This window comes from Pomacea canaliculata, linkage group LG7 (assembly GCF_003073045.1).
Source record: "Pomacea canaliculata isolate SZHN2017 linkage group LG7, ASM307304v1, whole genome shotgun sequence".
Classification (NCBI taxonomy): Eukaryota; Metazoa; Mollusca; class Gastropoda; order Architaenioglossa; family Ampullariidae; genus Pomacea; species Pomacea canaliculata.
The window spans coordinates 30,718,809-30,738,579 of NC_037596.1; the positions used below are offsets into that span (position 1 = coordinate 30,718,809).

The 19,771-nt window shown below is 36.0% G+C and overlaps 2 protein-coding genes and 1 long non-coding RNA gene across 3 annotated transcripts; 2 read left to right on the forward strand and 1 right to left on the reverse strand.

The window, feature by feature from the left end:
- The first annotated feature begins 472 nt into the window (after nucleotides 1-472).
- Nucleotides 473-4,827, forward strand: LOC112568102. The gene is made up of 3 exons (XR_003099996.1): nucleotides 473-1,055; nucleotides 3,229-3,543; nucleotides 4,535-4,827. It is a non-coding gene; the product is annotated as an uncharacterized LOC112568102 (long non-coding RNA).
- A 4,285-nt stretch (nucleotides 4,828-9,112) lies between these two features.
- Nucleotides 9,113-13,014, forward strand: LOC112568098. Its single transcript, XM_025245199.1, has 6 exons — nucleotides 9,113-9,463; nucleotides 9,974-10,081; nucleotides 10,261-10,285; nucleotides 10,452-10,492; nucleotides 10,758-10,862; nucleotides 11,495-13,014. The coding sequence occupies exons 1-6, from the start codon at nucleotides 9,181-9,183 to the stop codon at nucleotides 11,596-11,598; spliced, it is 666 nt and encodes a 221-aa protein (XP_025100984.1). The 5' UTR covers nucleotides 9,113-9,180; the 3' UTR covers nucleotides 11,599-13,014.
- Nucleotides 13,015-14,645: 1,631 nt separating this feature from the next.
- LOC112568099 lies at nucleotides 14,646-19,733 on the reverse strand. Its single transcript, XM_025245201.1, has 4 exons — nucleotides 19,580-19,733; nucleotides 18,272-18,616; nucleotides 17,615-17,686; nucleotides 14,646-16,383 (listed from the first exon to the last, which is right to left on the reverse strand). Exons 1-4 carry the CDS (start codon nucleotides 19,701-19,703, stop codon nucleotides 16,364-16,366), a joined length of 561 nt encoding a protein of 186 aa, XP_025100986.1. The 5' UTR covers nucleotides 19,704-19,733; the 3' UTR covers nucleotides 14,646-16,363.
- Between the last annotated feature and the right edge of the window lie 38 nt (nucleotides 19,734-19,771).

The following is a 19,771-nucleotide window of genomic DNA, read 5'->3' on the forward strand; positions in this document are numbered from 1 at the left end:
ATGAAAACCTCAAGAAAAGTCTCGGGGCCGTTGGGCGGTCTAGTGGCGCAACGGTTAGCACCTATCACCAGTACGGGTTGGGTGTCCTGGGTTCAGCTCTCGTCCCTGGCAGGCTTTTCTTTCTCTGTATATGGCTGTTTACATGGTTAGCTGCCTTACCCTGACATAGCCTTAAATGTTGGCTCAGTGTAAAACACCCATTCTCCAACCAGGGGCGCATTACAATGCCTCAGGGCATGGGGAACATAATAAAAACTTCTTTTTTCAAAGTCATAGAGTAGTGCTAAGATCTCGCTACTTTTCTTTTACCTCTGAAGCCGTAGTTATAAAACGGTTGCACAGAAAGCATAAAGAAAAAAAAACTATCCGCGTGGGTCTGAGTACCCATTTATAACTTTCTTAACATCCTAGTTGTGCTAAATAGCAAAGGCCTCGGAAGGGCTAGCCCCTATCGTTCTCATTTTAAAATATTTTCTGCGGGTGGTTGACAGAAAGGTGACCTCGAGTGGCGCAGTGGGTCGGCACTGGAATCACCTGAACACATCGACCTACATGTACAGTGGTGTGGGTCTTGATTGTACACAATACTGCGTGGATTCTTCCTTCTCTAGGAGATGACTTGCGTGTGATGTAGCACACAAAATATCAATTCGTAGCTTATTTTTAGCTTTATGGGTACATTAGAACTATTCATAAAACCTAACCTCAGCGCGATGGCGTATACATTGTATATTTGAGTAAGTACATCGTTACACCATGTGGCTGACTCTTGCCATGTTCACCAGTCAAGTCAGTCTGTGATAGGTTTTCTGTCGGTGTGGCTTTGCGAGTTCTTCCTGGTTTGGTGTGTCAGAGCTTTAACGTGTCTGATGATGTGTAACGTTTGTGTCACTGAAATAGTCTTTTAAATTAGGGAATATACTTTCGGCCTTGACATATAACTTTTCAAGAAGACACAAATCTGGTTATCGCCAAGACTAATTTATTTGACGACTTTAACATCATGTCAACGCTAATTGGATTGACTTGTTTACTATTTATGAGAGCCACACACGGTAGGGATTTTTTTTATCATATACGTGTACGTTTGTGTTTCAAAAATAGATTGGTGGATTATAAGCTTCTATGTCCGTGTGTATGTCTGTCTGCTTGTGGTTGCGTGCGTATGTACGTGTGATGGAGTCAGAAAGGGAAGCTAAGATATATTTTCATTTTCTTTTTGTGCCTGGGTGTTTTGATGTGCACTCGCATGGGTGCATAAAATAAACGACTTTTGTATCTGGCATACCTTCCCTCTGTTATCATTGTTTGTTAGGGCAACTTGCAGTAGGTCTTGTCAGGTTTGCTAAGTTTTTCGCCTTGGATTATTCCAGTTTCTCTGCACGGTATACCTATCAACCTCTGTGTACAGAGATATCTTTTTTAAGATAAGATAAGATAATACTTTATTGATCCCTAAAGGGCAATTCAGTTGCAGCTCGATTATATATATTAAATCCACAGGCAGTCGTGTTGCAGTCAATCATACCAGCTCGATTAAAGTCATACATGATCGCATGCACATCACAGTCATAATCCATTCAAAAGTCTGACGGCTGAAGCAACAAAAGACAGCCGCAGTCGGTTTGTCCTGCATGCAGGCATACTATATCGGCGACCTGATGGGAGCTGGACAAGTTCACCCGACAGAGCATGCCTGTCATCACGAAGGATGGCAGACACTTTCAGAAGAGTCCTCCTGTTATACAGATCCTGAAGAGAACTCTGGGTGGATCCAACGACTTTGGAGCAGGTGGATACCACCCGATGTAGGCTTCTCTTGTCCTTCACCGATAAACTATTATAGAAACAGATGAACAAGAAGGACAGCACGCTCTCAATATGTGATCTGTAAAAAAGCTGTAGAAATTGGGGGAAACAGAGAAAGACCTCAGCTTCCGTAGGAGGAAGAGGCGTTGTTGAGCCTTCTTCACGACAGTTTGAGTGTTGACATCCCAGCAAAGTCGCCTATCGAAGATGGTGCCCAGGTATTTAAAAGCAGAAACAATTTCCACCTCCTTGTCATGGATGACACAGACGGGACACGGTGGAGAATTCCGACGGAAATCAAAGACAATCTCCTTCGTCTTACTCACATTAAGTTCTAGAAAGTTGTCATCACACCAGACAATGAATTCTTCCAAAGCATCACCGTGAGTGTGCACCGGCCCGCTAAGTAGAGACAGCAGTGCAGTGTCATCAGAGAATTTGACAAGATAGTGACCCTCATGACTACTGCGACAACTGTTGGTATACAGGATAAACAGAAGCGGGGATAGAACACATCCCTGAGGTGAGCCGGTGCATGTGGTGGTTAAGTCGGAAAAAGTGCCATTGACAAGAACTCGTTGCTGCCTGTCGACCAAAAAGTGAATTATCCATGACACTAGCTGATGATCAAGGGAAAACTCGTCGAGGAGTCTTCGAGCTAGGATATGTGGCTGGATAGTGTTAAAGGCCGAAGAGAAATCAGCGAACAATAGTCGATGATAGTAGTGCGATCATATCAGCTATGTCATTCAGAGGCAAGCTAAAGAAAAGTTTAATACCCTTTAAATAAAATTAAAAACTGTGACTCAGTCACCTGCACCTCCTCCTTCTACTGTTAACAGCACGGCTAAATGTATCAAGAAAGTGTCTTCGATGGCGTTTCATTGTTTCAGAACACGATTTAGAATATGATTGTTAATGGAGCATTAGTGAGGTCTAAAGCTGTAAATGGTGATAAGAGTGACCCGATTGGAACGACAGTTTCCATCCCTGCAACTGAATTCGCAGGTATGGGAGGTAACCTATAACCAAACTGTGAAGTTGCTGTACCTAGAGTTTCTCCCCATTGTCTTCAACCCACTTATTATCATTGATCTTCCACAAGTAAAATTCTTTGGTAGACCTTCAAATGTGTGTGTGTGTGTGGGGGGGGGGGGCGGAGTCGTTGACTAACCACATTACGTTGATAGTGTTTTAGCTAATTGTTAAAACATAGTGGGGAAAGGAGCATTGAAGATTTTTACTGCTCTGTGCCAAAAGATATAGAAAAAATTGTAAAAAAACAAAACTAGTTATACTGTACTTCTTTTAAAGGTATTGGGACAATAGGGCGTCACTCAACGTCTGATATGGTTATTATCATTTCATTGAATTAGGTACGAATCCTACAAAGACACTTTTTTCTTTATGCTGTTTCAGTTGACTCACAGTCACTGTGTGATGCCAGTACTTACCTGGAGGTAAAAGAAGGTCGAGACAACACGTTTGTCTGTACAGGGCTAGCAGCAACACAAAACGTCTACTGGTTTTGGAGATCGGAGAGTATATCTACCTGTGGTACGACAGGCTGCAGCAACGACAGGTACCCTGACAACTTCCAGATCAGCAGAGCGTCACCGACATCAAGTAACATCGCAGTTTATGTCACCGCATTCCCCGATTTAGATTATTTAGCTACAACTAACCTGTCCTGCCAGCAGACGTCAAGGGTGACATGTCAGCTGGATGTAGTATGTAAGTATAGTTTAAAGATTTGAGAGCAGGCGTGCGCATGAATACAAACACACATAAGAACACAGATATTAAAATAGTTTCTTAGTCTCAATAACCTTAATACGGATAATATATATATAAATGTAGAATTTAGTGTCGCATCAGTTATTAATGTCTTTGCTTTAGTCTTGAGTAATTCCTAAAATTAAACATCGGTATAAATAAACAGAGTATACCACAAAGCATTTTACCATGCTAATGAAGGAAGACCGTCTGAAGGTCAGTACCTGGCTGTTGGAAGGAACACAGTTTTAACAACCTTACCAGACATCTTACATTGACTAGCCAGCAATCAAAATAACCTTTGAACAAGTGGAGCGAACCCTCATCACAATATCCGCTGACCGGTCTGTAACGAGAGATGATAATCAGATTGAGATCACATGCTCTGAAGCAGCTTTTTACTTTCAATTTTCCCTTTAACTCTTTTAATTCAAATATATGTTACTCACTGAGAGTTTATGGAAACTACCGAATGGTAGAGACCAGATTACGTTTATTTAAAGCTGTTTCAGGAAGAATGTATGTATTCCTGCTGTATGTCACCGTATAAAATAACTGATCACATCTACACAATGTTCACTTAGAAGTACATTATTATTATTATTATTATTATTATTATTATTATTATTATTATTATTATTATTATTATTATTATTATTATTATTATTATTATTATTATTATTATTATTATTATTATTATAACTTCTTTCATGAACTTTAACCTACCTCTTCTATGTCTCCTTCCCTCTCCACTTCTTTCATTTTCTTTTTCTTTCTTGATGTGCTTGGTAGGGAGGGGAGAATGGTCTGTGTCTGCATGTGTGTTTGTGTGTGGATTATGGTCTGGTGTGTGTGTGTTTGTTGATGGTGTGTGTGCTGGTGTGTGTGCTGGTGTGTGTGTGCGCAGTTTCTTTCTTTCTCTGATCGTCGTACATGTAATTATTCACAGACCCTGCTGAGGATACCAAGTGTCAGATTCAGTTTAGTGGAGACACATGGGAGGTAACTGGCTGGTGCACCGTTTCCAAGGCCCGGTCAAGGAGAAACAGATATGGGTGTTTAGTATACCAGGTAAGCCTTTGTTATAAATCGTCATATTTTTTAATTGCTTAACAAATACTTGAACTGTTGCACAAAGTACCGTCAAGACTGTTCTTGTTGAAAGTTACCTTGTAGCTTTTCCAATTTATCCAAAATAGTATCCTCTACTTCACAACCTGCAATTGTGTTGAATTGTTTCCCTTTCACCACAATATAAAGTACAGGCGCTGTTATCCTCTTTCTCTATGTATTCCCTCAAACAGCAGTTGAACCTTAAATTCTGTGGGCGATTTTGCACTAAAACCATTTTTTTATGCTTTTTTTTTTCTCGGACTTTCGAGAATACAAATAGCCAGGCTATTCAAGTATCAGTTTGTTTTCCTCTTTCACCATTTGATTATTGTTTATTGATAATTCCTAACACGTTTAGTGTACATAAGCGTTGTAATTATTATAACTCTATTCATAGGCGCCTGATAGTGAAGTGAAACACTCGCTTATCACCACTCCAGTGAGTGGCGCAGGGTTCAGATCTCATGTATGTGAACCTTGCCCACAGGGCTGGGAATCGGACATTTTCTCCAGGTTCCACCCTCTTTCTCTCACCCAATAGTGTAAAAGTGCCCCAAAGAGAAAGCACCGTTCTGCTCTACTTTTTAAGCTAGATAACTACTCAATATTCTTACTACTTTAGTAATCACACGCATGTCATCATATGCAATGTAAGTCCATATTTCTTGCTACTCTCAAAGAAGAATAGACATGAATTTCATTACTACATAAAGCTCTTTATCTTTTGTTTATGTGTCAGCAGCAACCTTCTTTATTAGAGGGAAACTTTACGATGTCCATGAGGCCTATTGTAGGAACTAACTATGTTTCTGGCGACTGTCAAATAAAGATCGCCCTTCCTCCAGAAGGAAAATACAATTACAGTGTCACCATTATACCTGGTGAAGTACTGGTGTTTCCTTCCTTTAATGGAAGTAACGAAATACGTAAGTTCAGTATTTTGTTTAGGTAATATATCTTCAAATATTAACTATGTTTATTATTTGTTTAGTATATTGTATGAATCTTTAAGAGCTGTTTTTCAGAGATTTTTTTCCATCTTTTCTGTCAAAACTTACAGTACCACTGTATTAATATACGACCTTTGTGTATTTGAATAGATTATTGTAATATCTGCATACAGCTAGCTACTGACATGCAAACATGACATTTAATGTGCAATCTATATTATTAGTTATTAATATAAAGGCAAAAACCAACCTTTTGTTACATTTTTACAATGAAAAGATATTGCATATCAGGAAAGTGTACAACACTTCAATAGACACTAACTCCATAGCATAGGCATAGTAGTCGAAGCAAACCTCTAGTATTTTACAACTGTTTCCTATGTGTTATTCATCCAGTTTCGCTTACTGAATCCTAAATCTGTCATACTTTGATATAATTTCTGCTACAACCCACATTAAATTAAAACGACCATATTTTCTTAGATTGAACAATAAGCCCCTCATTAATGTACACCATGATAATATATTTTCATTCTAGGACGTCCATCTCAGCCTCCTCAACACAACTGCTCTCAATATGTAACAGAGGGTGAGGACATAAACTGTCTGTGTTACTCCGATGACCTGGGACTTCCATCTGGTTCTCTTGTCTGGAGAGGCGACAGCTCTTCGAGGCTTAAGATCGACAAAGTAAACAGGACATACAGTGGGACAAGTAATAATTGTATCTTGATGTGGAACAAAAGTGCTGTACAAAGTACACAGTATACAGTAACAGTAAACTGTAAGTTTCCTTTGGAAAACATCATTCATGTCTTTCCCCTCTTCAACCTTGCTTGGGATGTAGAAGTTATTCATTTTCCATTTCTCTCTTCAATCTGCTTTACCCGCTCATGCAATTTTTATTAAAGCTTTTATTTTTCGCTCTTCCTTTCTCGTTTTTTTATTAAGAAATAATTTTTTTGTTATTTATGCTTCGTAGTGTTTTCAATACTCACACTTTTTTTGCTTCTGCCCAGCAAACATAATTTGACATCTAATATTTTTATAATGAAGGCATTACACTTGTTAAGCAAGAAATCTCTTTGACAATGTATTTGTCATTCCTAATAAATAAAATATCACATTTTTCTCATACAAGTTTTTTTATGGGACAAATAATTTGATTAGGCACATTTAGACAACAGAGTAGTTATTAAAATATCTAGAGAGCACTAAGCACTAAAGAGGCACAAGGATCAATTTTAGCGTTTTATATTGTAGATAATACTTAAATTCTTAAAGGTATGTCATGCAAGTATACTTTATACCAGGTGTTTACTTAAACCAAATTTGAATGTACTCGTTCTTTCTGACCACAACTATTTGTGATTAATAAAGAGATTTAATAAGCTTGCCAGTTTGGACTGCTGAAACAAAATGATAATGATTTTAATAAAGACATTTGTATAAATGTAGTTTAAATGTAATATAATGTGAGGCAGTAGATTTAAAATTCACTTTTATGTATTTTACAAAAGTTTCATATAGATGACTTTTAGTTTCTTTCTACACAACCCATACTGAAATTGTTATTATCAGGGTTTCAGATTTTATAGGCGAAGGTTCAACTTACCGCATTTAAATTCCCATGTACTGACTAAAAGATCTCAGTGAGGCTTTTTTTACTGATAGCAAATTTCTTTTCTTTCTTATCTATTCACATAATACATTCACTTATCACAATAATGGTCATTTAAAACAAATAAAATGTTGTATGAATTGTGTTGACAGATGCATCGCGAGTGATGAGTTTCAAGATTGTTGACAAAACAGACAGCGTTGTAAATGTCACAGAAAACACAATGGTGTCCATTGTTTGTCAAGCGGAAGGAAGACCACTGCCAACAATAAGTCTCTTTAGAAAGGGCAACGACAACCTAAATCAGAACATATTTGTGGCTAATAATGTGTCAGAACTCCAATCTACTATAAATGTTGTAAACTGTGAAGCAGCATACAACTACTTTTGTAAATCAGAAAACAGTATTTCTGCGGACCAAAGAAATATACTTCTGATTGTTTTGTGTAAGTATCCTTGTTGTTATTTTTAATATTATTCAGCAGGTAATTTTTCTCGAAAAACGTAATTTAATTATATTATCGTTAATTGTAAGCGTACTTACAACCTTAATTATTATTACCTTGTCTAATTTATTATTCTTTGATATTTTCAATATTAGGAGCTTTAATTTTCAGTCATATTCAGTCATTTACAGTCAGACCTCGATATGTCGACCTTCCCTAAGTCGAAAACCTCCCTATATCGAATTAATTGTTAGTTCCCGGCTAAATACCTGCGCCTACTACGCCATTGTCCCTAACTCGAAAACTCAGTAAGTCGAATTTTTTTTCGGGTCCCTTTGAGTTCGACTTATCGAGGTCAGACTGTAGTTATTTTAGTTATTATAGTTTTATATATCAACGATTAATTAAAAAAATTATAGAAACATAAAGGGTACAAATAAAGATTTATATAGTATTAAGTCCTAAGCTATGTACATAATCCAACGTGGAGAAAAGCTGTGACTATATTGCCAATGCTATCAACTTTGGGCACTTAACAAGTCACAGAGAGTATTTCTGGTAATTAGATGTTTATTGTGAGTCTCATTTAAATAACAGATTGATGTCACAAGTGTAAAATGACTTGACGGAAAGAAATTAGAATTCTTTTATAAACCGGTTTGGTCGAGGCCCTCACTGCACACCAGTGAACACACAGATTAGAAGTTCATACCATATAAAAGTAAGCATACAACAGTAAAGTAATGGTGAACAGCAAAACAAAGCATATGTTTGGAATAAGTTAATATCTTTAAGTATTTGCGAGCTGCTCTCAGAAGATTGCATCTCCGATTCAGTGTACCGACCAGGATTCCAATAGTCACAGCAACTCTAAGGAAGAACAGAATGACACAACTGTCCAGTCAAACCACGTGTTTGCTTGTTGTCTAAGACTAGCCTTCAAAGCATTCATAAATCAGACTGATGAGATGTCAGTATTTGGCAGAAAAGAAAAGACTAGGTTCCAAAATAGCGTACAACACTTCTAATTCTAAACATGCTTGCGTCCTCACACTATCAGTGTGAAGAACCTTGTCCGTCTCTGATTCTATTCCCCTTCTCCCTCTTCAATCACCAGCTAAGATGCGAAGTTGAACAGAACATAAAAAAATTATAAATATTTTCTTTAGGTGCTGCAACTTGCTTTTTAATGCAGTTACTAGGACTTATTTTCTTGCTTTCGTGCTCGCAGTAACGGAGTCTATTTGAAAGCATTATTAAAGTATTGGGTAAGAAAAATATTTTAAAAATCAGTTTTGTCTTCCTCATAAGATATATTTTTATTGTTCCATTATTAAGAACTGTGATTTTTATTTAATTGAATTTATTTCGTAGTTGTGTCTTTTTGACAGGTTCTCCTAAGAAAACTACAACCGACTCCTATTTCACAACGTTTGTGAATGGCGAAGCAAGTCTGACGTTTAAAATGAACGCCCACCCTCCACCCAAGCTGCTAGGAGTAGTTTACAACGGATCAGCAAATAATTTCATCTCCAGTAAATCTGAATATGAGAACAGTGTGAGGTCTACATGTTCATCTGATACATCGTACAGCTCTATGATTACCTGCACGGTGACTCTACTAAACCAAACCATCTACACCCCCGGGCTTTACACCGTTACTTTCAGAAATGGTCTTGGAGACATTTCATTCGCGTTTGAAATCAGAGAAAAATTACTACCAACAACAAATGCAATGGAAACAACAGGTAGAGACTGAAGGATTATTGTTACAATTATACAAAAGTACATGTCCCTCTACACCTGACCTTATTCATATCTGTTACTTTGTGACGTGGATACTAGCGCGCTACAAAACTACAAAACTACATCATCAACATCCATTGCACGCGAACTCATACTTTACATTATGTATCTTAGATCGAAACAAAAGTCATATGAAATAACGGTGAAACATAATAAAAAGTAAATCTCATATCTATCAGAAACGTTTTTAACTTATTCTCCACTATCCACTTTGATTAAACGGTGTGATCAGGAGAGTTCATAACCCATATACATTCATATCTCTTGTTTCTAGCAAAAATTAGAAAGTATATTGTTATGAAGGTATTTAGGCTTAGTATTTAGTAAAAGAAAAGATATTTCAAATGCTCGGACTTATGAATTATGCATTTATCAATTTAGCTGTTTCAACAAAACATCTTCTGCAATTTTGCTTTCCTTTTTCCTTTCTTGCAAAGTGTTACTTTTTACAGGACAGTCGAAGTCTGAAGTTGCAGGACCTGTTGCTGGTGGAGTTATATGTGCTCTTGTTGTCATCGCGTTGGTTGTCAGTGCAGTCATCTTTATCAGAAGAAAAAGAAGTGAGTGAAGTTTGTTGAAAGCAACGGTAAACTGAAGACAAATGTGTGTTTATTAGTGAAAAATGGTGAAATAAAAATGTTTTTTTTTAAATTGCGATGCTAAAAATCTTTAGATTAGAAACGTTATAATATTTGGAACCCATCACTACTAATGATATTATGCTTGCAATTATTTTCAGGAAAACCAGATGAGAGAGGCTTACCGTGAGTATAAAGGTACTGTAAAATAATGTACAAAAATCATTAATCATAACAGTCGATATTTTTAATTTAAACGTGTTGTCATTAAAAATACACATTAAGACATGCTGTGGTACCAAATGATAAAATACATTTAAAAGTTAATATTTATATTTACTATTTATTACAGAAGGAACCAGGCGCTGACTTCAAAAACTTACCCCGAGAGAAGTATGATTACTTGAAACTAGTCTGTTGGTAAAATTTGGATTAAAATATGATAGTATTTTTATTTCTAAGGAAAATGTAATTTAATTCGCACTGATAAGTTTACTAATCTACATAAGAACCACGAGCCCACCTTTATGAAGCTATGGCTGACAACAAAAAGATTAACATAAAAAACGGACCCGTCCCTGTAGCCATACTTGTGTAAAGAAATATTAATTATTTTTATGAAATGGAAGACGAAATTTTCTTGTTATTTGCTTTGTAGGCCTAGAAATATACGACCATCTACAAAGGGAAAATATCAACAGCCCGTCTGTTTACCAAGCACTAGGACCTCAACAGGCTTCAAGCGCCTTTACAGACCATGAAGGTTACTGCACATCATTAGAAAGCTTTTTAAAACGTCTTTGAAATATTTTGTCTTCGTTGTATTCGTATAACGAAACAGTTGAGTATTAGGACAGAATCTATAGCGTACCAAAAGTAAAGAGGAAGCACGAAGCTATCTGACACTATACACTGTAAGAAAAAAAAGATTAAATTAAAAGATTGTGAATGTTCTTGATGTAGGTGATGGTAATAGACAAACTACTGACAAACGACTAGTTCACTTTTATCCCTTCGCATTAACTACTGAAAGGCCTGGTGTATATTCAACGTGTGGGAAAGTATTTTTAATACAATTCTTGCGAATTGACATGTGAAAAGTAGAGTGGTATATTTCAGATGATTGCCGATGTGTCCTGTTGCTACATAATCTTCAACCTAAAGAAACTGTTATTGTTAATAGTAATTACACTGTTCTAAATGCTATAGACAGACATGAAGTCAGCTTTTTTTTTTGCATTGTTTTGTATAATATTGTTTAATTTTTCTTGTAGCCTTGTCTTCTTGCGTAAATGCTGAAAGTCTCATTTAACTGTTTCGTTTGATTTTTCATGGTCACTTTGAAGTGAGGGACTACCACGCTGAGTTAATTAATGTATAAAAGTTTGCTTTCAGATCAAGAAAACCCACATGTCTATGACATCCCGATTGACCTGCATGAAAACACAAGAGGAACACAACAAAAAGAGACAGTCTACCAGAACAGCATATTTTCTTAAAGAAACTGTACTGCTTTAAACTTTGTTGATCAAGTGGAGAGTTCAGTCCCACAGAGACAAGTTCCCTATTGTTAGCGCTGTACATACATGCCACTACATTGGTAACTGTATTGGTTTCTTTAAATGTTTAGGAATATTTGAGAGGTCTGCAATACGACCAAAAAATTTGGTTCCCTGGCCTTTTCATTGTTTAGTATAGCTGTCTATCAGAACAGTATATAAAGCTCCTCCACGGTGATGACAGCAATTGTCACTTGTACTTAGCTTAGGGGGATATAATTAATAGGGACAGATACAACATAATTAATGAATAACGTCTATCAGAAAAGGGATCACTAGGAACGTTTGATCATCATGATCGTGGAATATGACACCAGGTAAAAGTTATTAGCAGAATGGTCGAACACAACAGCTAAACAGCTAGTGTTTTGCTTTTTTTTATATAAGTTATTGAAAATATAAATTTACCACTTGTTTGCTAAAATATTTACCTGTTGAAATACTACCCGGTATTGAAAATGTTTTTTTGAAGTGGATAGAAAGTGAGGTAGAAAAAAAGATGGGATGCAGCAGGAAAGAAAAAAGGTTCATTTTCGAGAAATAATAAGCTCGTTGTGAAGGACATTTTCCAACAGTAAAGATATCGTATACATCTACTATAACATTGTTGACGGCGAGAATAACTCCTGTGACCTTAATACGCCTTGCTAATTTGTGTTATCTCCCTTATCAAAGTCCGGAATAACTTTAAGGAATTTTAGGGGATTGTCTTCTTTTAAAGGAATAATCTTAGGTCCAGCCATTGATTAAGCAAGAATTGTGTTCACAGACTAAATCCAACAAGTGCACGTTGCACGTCTTACATAAATATTGCGATAAGTGTTCATTTATCACCACTCGTCCAGGCCCTTGAGTGGTGAAAATGGCGCTCGTTTCTGAACTCAAGTAATGCTAGACCAGGAAGAAGAAATCTACATTTATTTATGTGTGTGAGTCTGTAAATATATGACATTGGACACGGTAGGCGGCCTAACTGATCACGGGTACAAGTTCCCAAAAATGCACAGCAAGCATAAACAAGCAAAATGAATTTACCTCTAATATGAAGTTTTACGACCTCGGTCAGCTTCATTCTACAAAGCAAACATTAACACAAATATAACCATATATTGTCTAAATGTAAATGCATATCTACACAAGTATTCCTGCGCGAAATTCACTAGAAGGAAAAAAAAAACCTTAATTGTTTACATATCTTTTTAAGAAGCAGATTAAAGTGAACTTCAATTCCTTTGCTAGCTTGAATGTTACGTTCATTCGCGTTCTTGAAAGGAATCTCGTGTAAGCATGTTGTGTTCAGAGGAGGATATGAGTGTGTAAATATATATACGCCCATAATTTAAAAAAAAAAAAAAACCAACACAATCTCATAAAATTCTTTCTTTGCAGGTCATGCTATACCAGATATTGATAAGGGAGATAACGCACGTTAGCACTGCACATTAAGGTCTCACGAGTTATTCTCGCCGTCAGCAATGTTAAAGAACATCAATACGAAGTATATCTATTTTTTGGAAAATGTCTTTCGCGGCGAGTTTATTACTTCTAGCAAATAAAACTTTTCGACCATTTTACTACTTTCAAATAAAAGAAAGACACAGAAATTAAGATATAAATATATAAACGGCTTATGGTGCAAATGTTACCTCTGCATCAGGTATTGCACATGTCGTACTGCACGGCACAGAACGCTTCTGTTCTTTTATCGACGTCATTCATTAATTCTACTTTGTCTGTCTGTACTTATTTTATATTTTCTTCTATGTACATGTTGTTGTTGTTGTTGTTGTTGTTGTTGTTGCTGCTGCTGCTGCTGCTGGCTCGGCGTAGTTTTAAAACTCTAGGGCATGGGGAACTCGAGGAAAAATGTCTTATTTTTTAAGTTAGAAAGCAGTGTTTAGAACCCACCGATGTTGTTTTACTCCTGAGGGCGTAGTTATAAAACGGTTTGTCAGGTATCCTATGATAGAGAACAAAAGTAGTATTCGCGGTGTTTCAGTACTCTTATAACTTCGAAAATAAGAACTTATCTTGAGTTTTCTCATTCTCTCCCATAAAAATATATCATTTTTCCTTAAAAGCTGCGATCTCTGAAGGGGAAGCTCCTTTCGTTCCCATATTGTATGCATTTATTTGGATTGGTTTGTTTACTATTTATCAGAGCCACATACAGTAAGCCCCTCCGCCTTCTGCTGTTGACAGCACGGCTAGCTGATTGAATATCTAAGGAAACAAAAAAATTCTCCGGTGGCTTTTTATCGTTTCAGAATTCAATTCATACTTTGATGGTTAATGGGGCATTGGTGAAAATTAAACTCGTGACTGGTGACGAGAGTAACCCGATTGGAAACATTATTCGCATTGTTGCAATAGCTTTATCACTTGAGGTAAGGGAGGTAGCCAATACCTAAATTGTACAATTACGCTAGCGAGAGCTGCCTCCCTTTAATGTCAAGCACCCTAGAGAAACTTATTACAGTTTGAACTTTTAACATGTTAAAACGGCAGACTTCAACAGTACAGTCACTGAGAGTCGATAAGCTTTTGATATTTCGCACATTAGGTAGGTTAGCAAAAAAAATTTTATAAAAAGCATCATAGAAGGTGGAGTGGATGTTGTCGTTTCTTACAACACTGTTTTCCACTGCAAAAGGTAAATTAGGTAATCAAAGCAATTTTCGCAAATTCTGGTAAAGTTTGGTTTCAGACGAAAGAAGAAAAGGAACGATGGGATAACGATCGTGTTTTCATAAAGCGTAGTTACAACCTTTATTAATATTGCCTTGTCTAGTTTCATTTCGTAATTGTGTCTCTGACAGGTTCTCCTAGCAAAACTACGAACGACTCCTATTTCATAACGTTTGTGGATGACGAAGCTAGTTTTACTTTTAAGATGAGCGCTGACCCTCCGCCCAAGTTAGAGGTATCAGATCAAAACAAAAATCATATGAAATAATGGTGAAACATAATAAAAAGTAAGTCTCATATCTTGCAGAAACATTTACTTTATTATCCACTTTCCATTTTGATTAAACACTGTGAATAGGAAAATTCATATCCATAATCCTTCCCCTCCCCTAATACATACATATCTCTTGTTTCTACGAAAAATGAGAAAATATATTATATATATAACAAAAGCAAAGTACATGTGTACACAGTGCTAGTTTAATCCAACTGTTTTAAATGCGAAGATGTCAAGATTACTTCCATTAACTGTGATTGTTGTTTTGCATTTTGTCACTATCTAAATATGGTATTTATTCGTGCTACCCTTATGCTAGATACAAGACACATAAAATGTTAATAACAATAATCGACAGACAATAAATCAAAGCACTTTAACCTTTGTTGAAATATAAATGAAAAGTGTTATGGAATAAGAGAGAAAAGTACTGTGTATATATGGGCTTTTATAAAGTCTGTACGGGATGTGGTGCAAAATTTAACATAAACCCGTGAGTTAGTCATTGTGTCTGCTACATAACAATTTTGTAATTTTATTTGTCACATGTGCGCATAATTACACAAATATTTCTAGAAATATACAAAAATTAGTTGTTATAAACTTCTGTGAAAAGACTAGGAAATCTTCAGACTGGATCAATCAGTGCTTACTATTTAAAATGTGTTTCTGATTCTATCTAATAAAAATAATTTTTAGTAAAATTGCTGACTTCTTTCAGTTTTTAGCAACACAGAACAGATGTCACAGATAATGTGTCTGGCAAATTCCAGGAATTTTAAAATTTAAGCCCAATATCTAAATATTATTAAATACATAAAAGTGTGCATGTCTAATCTTATCATAATGTATGCATGGAAGTGAGTAGAGAAGGGATAAAATACTGTGTATCTGTATATTCTATGTGTATATAAATATATATCCTACTGCTGTCTTGATTTTAAAGGTACAGCAAGTACTAAGAATCAGGAGCGTTAGTTATATACGAAAGCGAACAAGTCTATCATGCTGAAGAAGCAAATGAAAGAGAGTAACTTAGAGAAAAACTCATTAGCAGTGATTTCTTGTTTTTTTTTACTCCAGCAAACATCGGCTCCAGCGGTCGTCACATCCTACTCCTCATCCGTTCTAAGACAGAAAAAATTTTGTGGGTTTTTTTTTTCCTTATAGAGACGATTTCGGAGCTAGCAATGTCTATGGAGCCATGCAACTGACTGAAACTTTTTATATATATAATCAGCTGTTTACAAAAATAGATACTTCCAAGATGCTTTGAAATCCTACCTAAAAACGATACATTACTCCTCATTTATTTAGTGATAAATCATTTTACCGATTATTAGGTGTCACGCTGTCAATTATTTTATTTTACTTTAAATTTTCTACTGCCTAGCCAAATAGGTTAAAAACAATTTATCAGCATAATATGTAGTATACATAAAATAAAATGTAGTCAACATAACATAAAATGTGGTCAACTACATATTTCTAATACACAAGAGTGATGTCGATCTTTAACAATGCACCCCGCGACCGCACGTTCGCACACACATACTCCTTCTTCCAAACCATCTCTCTTGATTCTCTATTGAGTCACTGTCAAAGGTACACTTAAAGAACGTCTGATCCATCTATATTGATAAACACAATTAGGATAAAATTTATACCAACCAATGTATTGAGATGAACGCGATGGTTCCGCTCATGGCCGCAATGATCCAAGTTGCCAAATATTCACGTTCAACCCATCGAACCGTTACCTGTACAACAAAGGACAAGTGGTAGAAAGTAGCGACAAAAATAATTATATAAAGCCACAGAAATAATTATAAGAATGAAGGAAGAAAGATAATAAGTTAAAGCCTGACTATATGAAAGATAGGCACCGACCGGCTGACATACTGACGAAAGTCTTACATTATAAATGGATGAAAAGAGACATTGGAGTTGTAGGCACTTAGGATAAAAAAAGACAAGAAAGCAGACAGGCAAACCGACAAAAAAGGCGGGCAGGCAGGATACAAATGATATAATGTAGCTGAGTGTTGTGACTGTTTCACTGGCTGCACTTATTTATTAACTTTTTACCGACTGTGAAAATGAAAGAAATTCATTCCTTCAAACTCTTTTACTGTTAATAGGCAAATAAAAGTATTAAAACATTATGTACTCTTACGCCACACTTAATAGCTCCAGAAATTAAAAAAAGGGTTATATGTCTCAGTAACCATAATATATATATGCTCAATTTCATTCTTAGATAACTGAGCGTAGAGCTTAGCGCTGAAGTCCTGGGGTAAAGAAACAAAACAAAACAAAACAAAAAAAAACAAACAAAAAACAAAAACAAAAAAAAAGCACCATTCCTTTACTTCCTCGTCTTGCCCTGGAGCACCGACTATTTTTTCTTCATAATACAGTCCCTGAGAATGGTGAGACTAGGGGTGACGGGAGGATGTGCTAGTGCTCGGGACGGCTCATCATAAATCTGAATGTACATTTTAGGCATTTTTCAGATTACAAAGCATAAGATGCAGCGGCTTAAGAGGGTGCAGAAGATTAAAAGAGAGGTAAGATTTTATTCTCAAAATCTCTTTTTGCTCTTGAATTAACAATTTGCAGTTATAGTTTGCATTTTACTCCACAGGATAAAATTTCATATTCTCCAGGAGAAAGGGATATTAAGCGTAAACAATATTCTTCTTTTTCTATATTCTCTAGCGTTGTAACTCGTTCATCATTTGATGTTTAAATTGGTACATAAACTCCAAAAATTAATAATTCTGGCTTGTATCGAGTCTTTAATACGAAGTTCCTAGTATAGAGTTCATATTATAGGGTGGGTTACGCTCGCGCTCGTCCGAGTATTATACGAGGGGACTACTCTTAAGTGGTTCACCCTGTATTTTTATATTGTGTCTTACTGCTACGATTGCATCAGACACACCGAAATATATTTTCTGATGAACAGATAACGGTAAGTGTGCCGACCTGTGTCACCCGCTTTTGTAGAAGACGAAAAAGATGATGTTGTAGCAGAAGGCGAACGAGATGTTGTTACGGCTGAAATAAAAAAGATCGACTTGTTCATTCAAATGTAGCTGGTTTTTTTTTAAAATCGTACTTCAAAAGATAACAGAGCTGTTTATTGTTATCTTCTTATATAAGAGTGTTGCTCTGAAAATGTGTAGTGTCCATGTTGAAGCTTCTGTTAACAATTTTGAACAATTTTATGTGTATAATTGTATTCTACAGTTTTACAGCTTAAACATTGTATAAATATATTATAATTATTTGTTGTAGTGTAATAGAAATATGGATCACGTTTAAGTAAATAGTATAATAGCAATAGTAACCTTATTTAAAGTAAGTTAAGCGTAACTTCTTACATAACTAAGGATGAAATTCAGTCTACTCGTACTGAGCAGCTAAACTGATTTTTGCAAGTTCCACAAACAAAGCCTATTTAAACAATTTTTATCTGTGTAACTGATTATTACAATTCAGCATGTAAAAGCTAAGATTTCATTTTAAAAATAAAAATATATTTAGTAATTCCGCTAAGGTTTGCAATATTTGAATCATTTGTATGTATAATAAACAGTCCAAAGGAATTTACTTTAATTAATTTTTGAACATTGAACTCACTGTAGCGGAGAGGTTCACAACTCTGTCCGGCTGGCGAGCAGTCCACACTACAGGTTAATTTTCCTCCCTCATACTTAGCCCTTTCTCCCAAGAAGTTGAGCTTGTAAACTTTAACATCAGAAACATTCTGTATACAGCTACAGTTCATTGCTCCAACAGGTTCCATATCACATGTTTGAGTGGAGGGTACTGCGCATAAACGATCAGGTGTTCCGCCATTGATTTCAAAAACGAAGAAAACAACAGTGTATGCACAGATCGATGATGGGACTGAGCAGTTGACACCCACTATTGAACCTTCTTGAAGAGATGGACAACTTAGTGATATGGTTTGACCCGTGGCATCTGTAACACAACAATATTTTTGTTATACAAGTTCGTGTGTTTGTGCAGAGACACCATTGTTATCGTTATTATACGACTTCATACAGTAAACACATAGCAAGAGGATGGCTTAGAGTATAAGTTAATGTAAAATAGAGAACATAATTCTACGTTTAGGACTTTAACATAGGGTGCTGAAAACTGAGAAAGTACAAACTGTATAAGATAGTTAAGGAAAAATTGTTTTATCCAGGCCAACAGTCGGAGCTCTATTCAACTAACGTATAGAAACTAATATTAAGAATTGACAAACTTAAGCCCAAATTTAACATATACAAACAATAATACAACATATATCTGGTTTAGAAAGTGCATGTCTCACTCCCTTATGTTTCGTTTGTCAAGTTCCACTCTACTTCAATCAGTGATGTACGGAAAAATTACACCAAACGTACTACGGCCGCGTTCTTTTCCCTCCTTCGATAAGAGCAAACAAGTTTGTGTTATCCGACACACCTAACTTGTGCAATAATAAAGAACCAAGACACAACACATCTTCCTCACTATAAACGTCCTGAGTCACCTGCTGCTTGCCCTGGTAGGTCAAATTTTCTTATCCCATACCCTTCTCACTGTCTATAGAGTAAACTGCCTCCTACAGTATCCACGCACTGGGCACAACCATTACACATTTTTTAACTTTATACCATTTCACCAATTGACCTATTTCAAAATCAGGATTTATACTGTCCAATAGTCTCATACCTCATCTCCAGTTGTTAGTTAACTCTTTGATAAAAACTATACCAAATTCTTTTCTGAGGTTTCTTATCCAGTGTCAGTAAGTTTAGTACCAGGATGTGTAACGTGCGCACATCCACACACAATAAACCAGAAAGATTTAATAACTTGTTTGTCGGTAACACCGATAAGCGGAATAATATTAACATATACAAAAGTAGAAATACATAAAAAATACATTACCTGAAATAAATTTCATGAAAATCAAAAGTGGAATTAGTGGTGTCATCTTCACTTGCAAAGATTTCTCTCCGTACATGAGCAATGCCTTTTTTCGTTTGACGCTTTTCTTGAACGATTGCAGCATCAGCACTCCCAACCGTTCCCATTGGCTGGCTATCACTGTCTACCTTTCAATGTGAGAGGTGAAGGCCA

Coding starts and splice junctions, on each gene's coding strand:
- LOC112568098 (XM_025245199.1), top strand. CDS start 9,181: ATGAACGCCCACCCTCCACCCAAGCTGCTAGGAGTAGTTTACAACGGA. Junction 9,464..9,973: donor AAATGCAATGGAAACAACAG/GTAGAGACTGAA, acceptor TACTTTTTACAG/GACAGTCGAAGTCTGAAGTT. Junction 10,863..11,494: donor CGCCTTTACAGACCATGAAG/GTTACTGCACAT, acceptor GTTTGCTTTCAG/ATCAAGAAAACCCACATGTC.
- LOC112568099 (XM_025245201.1), bottom strand. CDS start 19,703: ATGCTGCAATCGTTCAAGAAAAGCGTCAAACGAAAAAAGGCATTGCTC. Junction 18,617..19,579: donor TTTCATGAAATTTATTTCAG/GTAATGTATTTT, acceptor GTTGTGTTACAG/ATGCCACGGGTCAAACCATA. Junction 17,687..18,271: donor TTGTGAACCTCTCCGCTACA/GTGAGTTCAATG, acceptor TTTTTATTTCAG/CCGTAACAACATCTCGTTCG.